Genomic DNA, 6371 nt, shown 5'->3' with positions numbered 1-6371 from the left:
ACAGTAAAGGGACACTCCAAGCATCATGAGCTGTAGTTATATAACCTCCTTGTTACGACTCAACCCAACATGATATATATAATATGTGAGCTAGGAGTCTAGATCAACATATCCTTGTTTCTTTTGAAACCTGTTGAAATTGATATCTGCAATGAGCTACAGAAAAAGGTACAAAGACGAAGAGAGGGACAGACCTTTAGCTTTACTCACTTCCTGTCTCTAGTCTTTGGAGGCAATATTCTTTTTCTTCAAATTTTGATGATGCTAGGTGATTGCACTCCTGTGCTGATAGTATAATACTTTTTGAAATCTCATTTTGATTTCTACATATTTGCACTGATACTCACTGTGTATGTGACAGTGTTTAACTTTAAGTCCCTTTCAGACTGACATCTTTGTGTTCTCTTTCCTTTGTAGCTCATTGGTTGGTGTGACAGGATCAGAGCAGCTTTATACCAGTGAAACAGAGAAGAATCAGCATTGCTGACCAGGAGTCAAAATCAATTTAAATTCAAAGAAGCCCTGCACTTGTAAAATTAATTCAGCACTTAACAAGAAAGATGCACATGTAAACGGCCATCTATTGTCCAATACAGTCTGGTCAGAATGCACAGTTTATTTTATGCCAGTGTTGCCAGTACCAGACTTCCATGGAGAAGGCCCTTTGAAAGATGTTTTAGCAAGTCTGCTGTATCTCACAAATCAGACAAAAAAAGATATAACCGTACTTCAGAAGTCAACTTTGACAACTTTGGAGCATGGAACAATCGACTGAATCTGGATATCTTGATGCAGCAGAGCATCAAGCACGGTAAGCCCATCCCGCAGATCAAGCTGGACCAGGTAGGATGGGCCTCCGAGCTTGGTCGGCGCAAGGAAAATGAGGACAGGATCATCATGGATGAGCTGGAGCCCAACCTGCTGTACTTTGGACTGTTTGATGGCCACGGGGGAAGCCTGACTGCTGACTACTGTCAGTACCATATGGCTTTACACATCAAGTACTGGCTGCACAGGGAAAAGGACTTACAGACAGTACTGAGGAGGGCCTTTACAGAACTTAATAACCTGTACACAAGGCACCTGTACTACCACATGATGACTGAGGGGGACGTTCCTCCCTGTGGAACCACCGCTACGGTGTGCCTGTTACGCAATGGGAATGAGCTGGTGGTGGGTAGCGTGGGGGACAGCCGTGCCGTGCTCAGTCGCAGAGGGCGCGGCATCAGTCTCACGCAGGACCACCAGCCCGACCGGAAAGGAGAACGGGATCGGATCAAGAAGGCGGGAGGGTTTGTCAGCTGGAATAGCGTGGGGCGGCCTCAGGTGTGCGGACGTCTCGCCATGACCCGCAGTATTGGCGACGTGGAACTGAAGGGTTTTGGAGTCACATCTATTCCAGAAACCCGTTCAATAGAAGTGGACCACGGGAAGGATGGATTCCTGGTTCTGGCATCTGATGGAATCTCCTTCGTCATGAGTGACCAGGAGATGTGTGAGTCTGTGGGCCGATGTAAGGATCCTCCTGAAGCTGCTCATTTCATCGCGGACCAGGCTCTGACATTTGGCACTGATGATAATGTAACTGCCATGGTGGTGCCGTTTGGTGCATGGGGGAAGCACAGTGGTACAGGAAACATCAATAGGTTCCACCGGAATTTCATCAGTTCCAGTCGGGCTTAATCTGTTTTGCCCTGTTTAAAAATCAGTTTGTGGCATGCATGTCTCAGGCATTTGATTTGAACTCATCATTTGATACACATTGAGTCAAATGTGGGCCTACTGACTGTATTGGCTATACTGACATATGATTTATTATTTAAGCATTTTTTTCTATCTTAGTATTTTAAATAATCGTGTAGATTTCTTAACTGTTGGTTCAGTTCTTCTTTGTGTAATGTTTAAGGTGAAGTTATAATGTGTCATGCAAATAAATGACCTGACCTAGCTGCAATTTTTCTTGCTGCTCTTCATCATCATTAACATTAACTTTAAGTATATTGTGTAACACAGGTGTATATATCAATCATGGACTAGTGGTCACTCATTCAAGCTGGTAATGCTTGACTCAGTTGACTGTATTGATTTTGATGAAAGATACCTCACCATATGCATGGGCATGGATTGTTTACTTTGGTTTTATTCTAAATTATGTGTTTTAGGTCATTCTGGATCTAAAGTGCAATTAATAACATCTGGAAAAACTTGTGAGGTTACACATTATATATTATTGTATTAATGTTGCTAAGAGACGAAATATAAAGGAATACAACTTGTCTGGTGTCTTATTGCTTACTTGTATGCCCATGTTAGGTTATGATAGTTGACATGAGTGCATAGTTGAGATCTGTTAAAATATAAGCAGGAAGACAGATACTTGCACAATGTATTATTGATGCATTTCATACACATATTGTAAAACTATAGACAAAGAAAATGCCTTTCCTTACAGACAACATTCAAGCTAATGGGAGATGTACAGTTAAACCTGTACAAATAACCACATCTAAAAGTACAAGGCCACCAGGTCAATGTGATCACTATTTGGTGGCCCCTTAGATAATTTTCTTGTAGTGACCACCTGTTCACATAGACCAGATTTTCTAGTAGGCAACTTCATGACTGTATGACTGTCACTTCAGTTGAAGGGGACATTACTACTGAATATGTAATAGATGACATGTTAAAGGTGCATGTATTCAGTGTTTTAATGTCTTTGCATCAGCAAATCACTCTTTTTACATTTATGCATAGCCAGTAGCAGTAATGTTTGTTGTTAAGAATGGTCAATTTCTGATCATCCTAAGGTGACACATTTTGGTTGGCGGTGGTGTCTGTGTTCTGGGGAGCAACAAACCCCCTTCTGAAGAGAGGAAGTGTTGGGATTGAGAAGATCAAGAAGGACAGCGCCATCTTGCAGTTCTTTGCAGAGTTACAGTTTATGGTTTTCAATATCAAGGTACATAGCTGCCATTGAACTTGCTTGGTATGGCTGAAATATTTATATCTTTACTACTAGTAGTTACATGCTGTTATTAGCATCATTTACATACTATATACCTAGTTGATATTACTGTATATTCAAAATGTTGAGAAAAATGCAAATCCTTGCACCTGAGTTCTACAGTTTGACATTGCATTTGTCTGACATAAATCTAACATTCCCCATCTTAGTACCTTGTTCCATTCATCATCAACCAGTGTGGATCTGTGGTGTATTACCTCACACTAGCATCTGCAGGTAAACCAATTTTATTTTCACATCCACTGAAAGATCTCCAAGCTTTAACTCACTAACTAAGGTTGAATCGATGATCATCTCATAGTTGTTTTGAGTCTAGAATATGTTTCCATGAATATGTATCAGGCCATGTTGATTTGATTATATGGATGACATCTGCATGCGCATCAATTTTCGGCTATTTCCAAAAATTTAAAAAAAAAGTTTTCAACTATACTGTAAATTGTACAAAGCATCTGCAAAATGAACAAGTACATACTGTAGATTGCAAAACAAATGAAAACCTATACTGTCATACAATGCCAATGTCTACTCCAAGGTCAAAGAAACAGATGAAAGAACAAAAATGAAGGATCTTTTTATCCAGTGTACCATACTTGGTGTTTAGTCATTTGTTCAACCATTTTGACCTCTAAGATTTCATAGTGAAGGAAACTTTTTGAGGGGCCAAACTTTTTATTTGGTGTTCCCAGAGGATGTCATCCATATAATTAAATCAAACTGAATTTTCACTTCATCGTGAGCGACACATGTTAGGTCTTAGATTTGTGGAATTCCTCTGTCAGCCCAGATGTCGGCTTGTTTGAGCTTTTGTTCTGTCAGAGACTTGAAATAGGGAAGAGAACAAACCATTTCACTTCACTCTCACATGGGTGGAAAGGCATGGCTCATTGGCATAGTTTGCTATATCCTGTGAACTAATTCCAATTTTTACACTTCACTGTTTAGGAGTCATGCTTCTGAATCTACCATAAAAGTTTGCTACAGGTATTCTACACTACCACGTCAGAATTATTAGCAATATGAGACACCCGCTTACTTGAACAAATTAATTATGAACTCTAAAATCTTTTCAAGTTGCCTGCAGTTTCCCACATGTATCATGTTCCTCAGAGCTACAATATGTATGTTAAAGACAGTAAAGTATACTTTATCAAGAAGCTGGTGATGTATAGAGTCCATTCCGAGGCACCATGAGGGTTTTTAGACAATGATTGTAATAAGTTGGAATTATTTTGAATAAAACAATATCTAAGCCCCAACAATTATGATTTTTTCAAAAAGATTAATATGGGATTTTGAATCTATTTAAATTTCTTTGAATACTTTGGAAACATTTTGAAAGTGATCACAAAAAACTCTCTTTATTTACAATAATTTTGAAACATCTGCAGGATTCTTTCACTTTTACAAATATTTACAAAAAAATGGTAAACCTTGCCAAATGGTAGAATTCATTTATTGCCCCATAAAAGTTCGCCTCTTTTGTCTGCCTGGTATATTTTTAGATTTCACTGATGGGCACTGGTGGGTCCTCTGTGGTAGCCATTGACATTACACCCAACCGTACTTTGCAAGGATGTGTGAATTGCTTTCTTCCTAGCCCAGTCACCCAATATTACAAAAAATGGTAGAAAATGGTAAATAATGGCAAAATGCTGTTACCATTGTTTACAAACTGTTAGAAGTATTCTGTTCCACATCGTGAATATTTCAAAGGTTTTATAGACCGGGGAAAATATTTAGAAAGTTCAAATAGCATTAGAAATATTTCAAAAGTATAAAATCTCCTGGACATATAATTGAAAACAATTGAAACCATTTGTAAGTGATGACAATGGCAACCCTCGCAGTGACTCGGAATCGACTCTAGTACATTAAATTAGGTGGAAGCTAATGTTGCTGTGAGAAAAAGATCAAAGTCGAGTTAATTGAATCAGCTAGCAACTGTAAACAACATGCTGCATTCTGGACTAACAATTTGATTAGGCTTAAAGGGCTGTTTGTTACTTTTTTCTTTGAGGTAAGGACATTGGAATAATTTTCAGGGGCAGGATGACAAACCGTAAGAAGGAACGGGAAAGAAGAAAAGTGAATCATGGAAGTTTCTGAACACTTCTAAAACTTCATGAGGATTTATAGCCTCATGCCAAGAAATTTTCCAATTGTCGTGCCATTGACTACTTGTTGTTTTGTGTTGACAGACATCTCGCTGGCTGTCCCCATCACAAACTCACTCACCTTCCTCTTCACCACACTGACAGGCAGTCTGCTGGGGGAGAAGGTGGGGAACAGAGGTGAGGTCTACTGTGCACATAAAACTAGGGGTGTTACTATTAATTACTAAGGCCGTATTTGATTATATGGATAACATCTGTGCACAAACCAAAAATAAAAATAAGGTTTTGATCGTACTGTAAATCATAGCATAAAATGAGCACATATATGCTGTAAAAATATTAAGAAATGGACACTTATGTCGTAGAATGCCAAAGTAAATTCTAAAGTCAAAGAAGAAGATGTGAAAACAGAAATGAAATATACTACATGTACACTCAACATGGCCTAATGCTTACTATAACATGTTTTATAGAAATTGATTACGTATCAAGGCCATTCCACAGTCAATAAACAATAGGTTGGTCACTCACTCACTCACTCTCACTCACTCACTCTCACTCACTCACTCACTCACTCTCACTCACTCACTCACTCACTCACTCACTCACTCATTCACTCACTCACTCACTCACTCACTCACTCACTCACTCACTTCTAGTCACCCTCACTCATAAACTTACTCAAAAACTCTGTAACTCAAAGGCTTTGCTCACTCCAAAGACTCTAAAGAAAACTCAAAATGTTACAGATTGGGATTACTTAAAACCCCAGAACCATCATTCATCAATGGTGACATGAATATAGGAACTGCATGTACCTGAGATCTTCAGCTGCTAAGTTTCTATGCTTGATTAATTTCCGTCTTGTGTTACAGATACAGTCCTGGGAATGGTACTGGTGTTGTTTGGAGTGTTCCTCTGTGTACTGGATAAGACATGAGTACAGCATGTTGCAGGAATACTGGACCATGAGAGGAAGAACATTCACAACTTTTCTTCAGAACATTTAGTTTGTGTCCCAACTGTGGAACATGATTGTGATATTCACCTTTCAACTTGAGCATTACACCAAGGATGGTCTCCAAATATGAAGCACAAATACTACCTCAGTAAGCAGGGCAGTGGTTCAAGAGGCCGGAAAGTCTTCTCTTTAGAAGGGCCTTTGCAGATTGTTATTTTCCGGCTGACAGCAAAGATACCAATCTAGCTGTGCCCTATGTCTGGGCTCT

The 6371-nt window shown here is 39.2% G+C and overlaps 1 protein-coding gene across 2 annotated transcripts in view; it reads left to right on the top strand.

The window, feature by feature from the left end:
- The window catches only part of LOC118409440 (transmembrane protein 234-like), a 7731-nt gene extending 1377 nt beyond the window's left edge, over nucleotides 1–6354 (top strand). Inside the window, exons 2-5 of one of the 2 annotated variants that reach the window (XM_035810471.1) lie at nucleotides 2808–2959; nucleotides 3175–3241; nucleotides 5227–5319; nucleotides 6018–6354. In XM_035810471.1, the coding sequence (XP_035666364.1) occupies nucleotides 2808–2959; nucleotides 3175–3241; nucleotides 5227–5319; nucleotides 6018–6082 (377 nt within the window). In that variant the 3' untranslated portion in view covers nucleotides 6083–6354. Of the gene's footprint in view, nucleotides 1–417; nucleotides 2277–2807; nucleotides 2960–3174; nucleotides 3242–5226; nucleotides 5320–6017 lie in introns of those variants that run through there. The other variant, XM_035810470.1, reaches the window with a different exon arrangement.
- Nucleotides 6355–6371: the final 17 nt, after the last annotated feature.

This window comes from Branchiostoma floridae, chromosome 2 (assembly GCF_000003815.2).
Source record: "Branchiostoma floridae strain S238N-H82 chromosome 2, Bfl_VNyyK, whole genome shotgun sequence".
Classification (NCBI taxonomy): domain Eukaryota; kingdom Metazoa; phylum Chordata; class Leptocardii; order Amphioxiformes; family Branchiostomatidae; genus Branchiostoma; species Branchiostoma floridae.
Note: the sequence above shows the minus strand (reverse complement) of the source record. Positions and strands in the feature narration are given on the sequence as shown.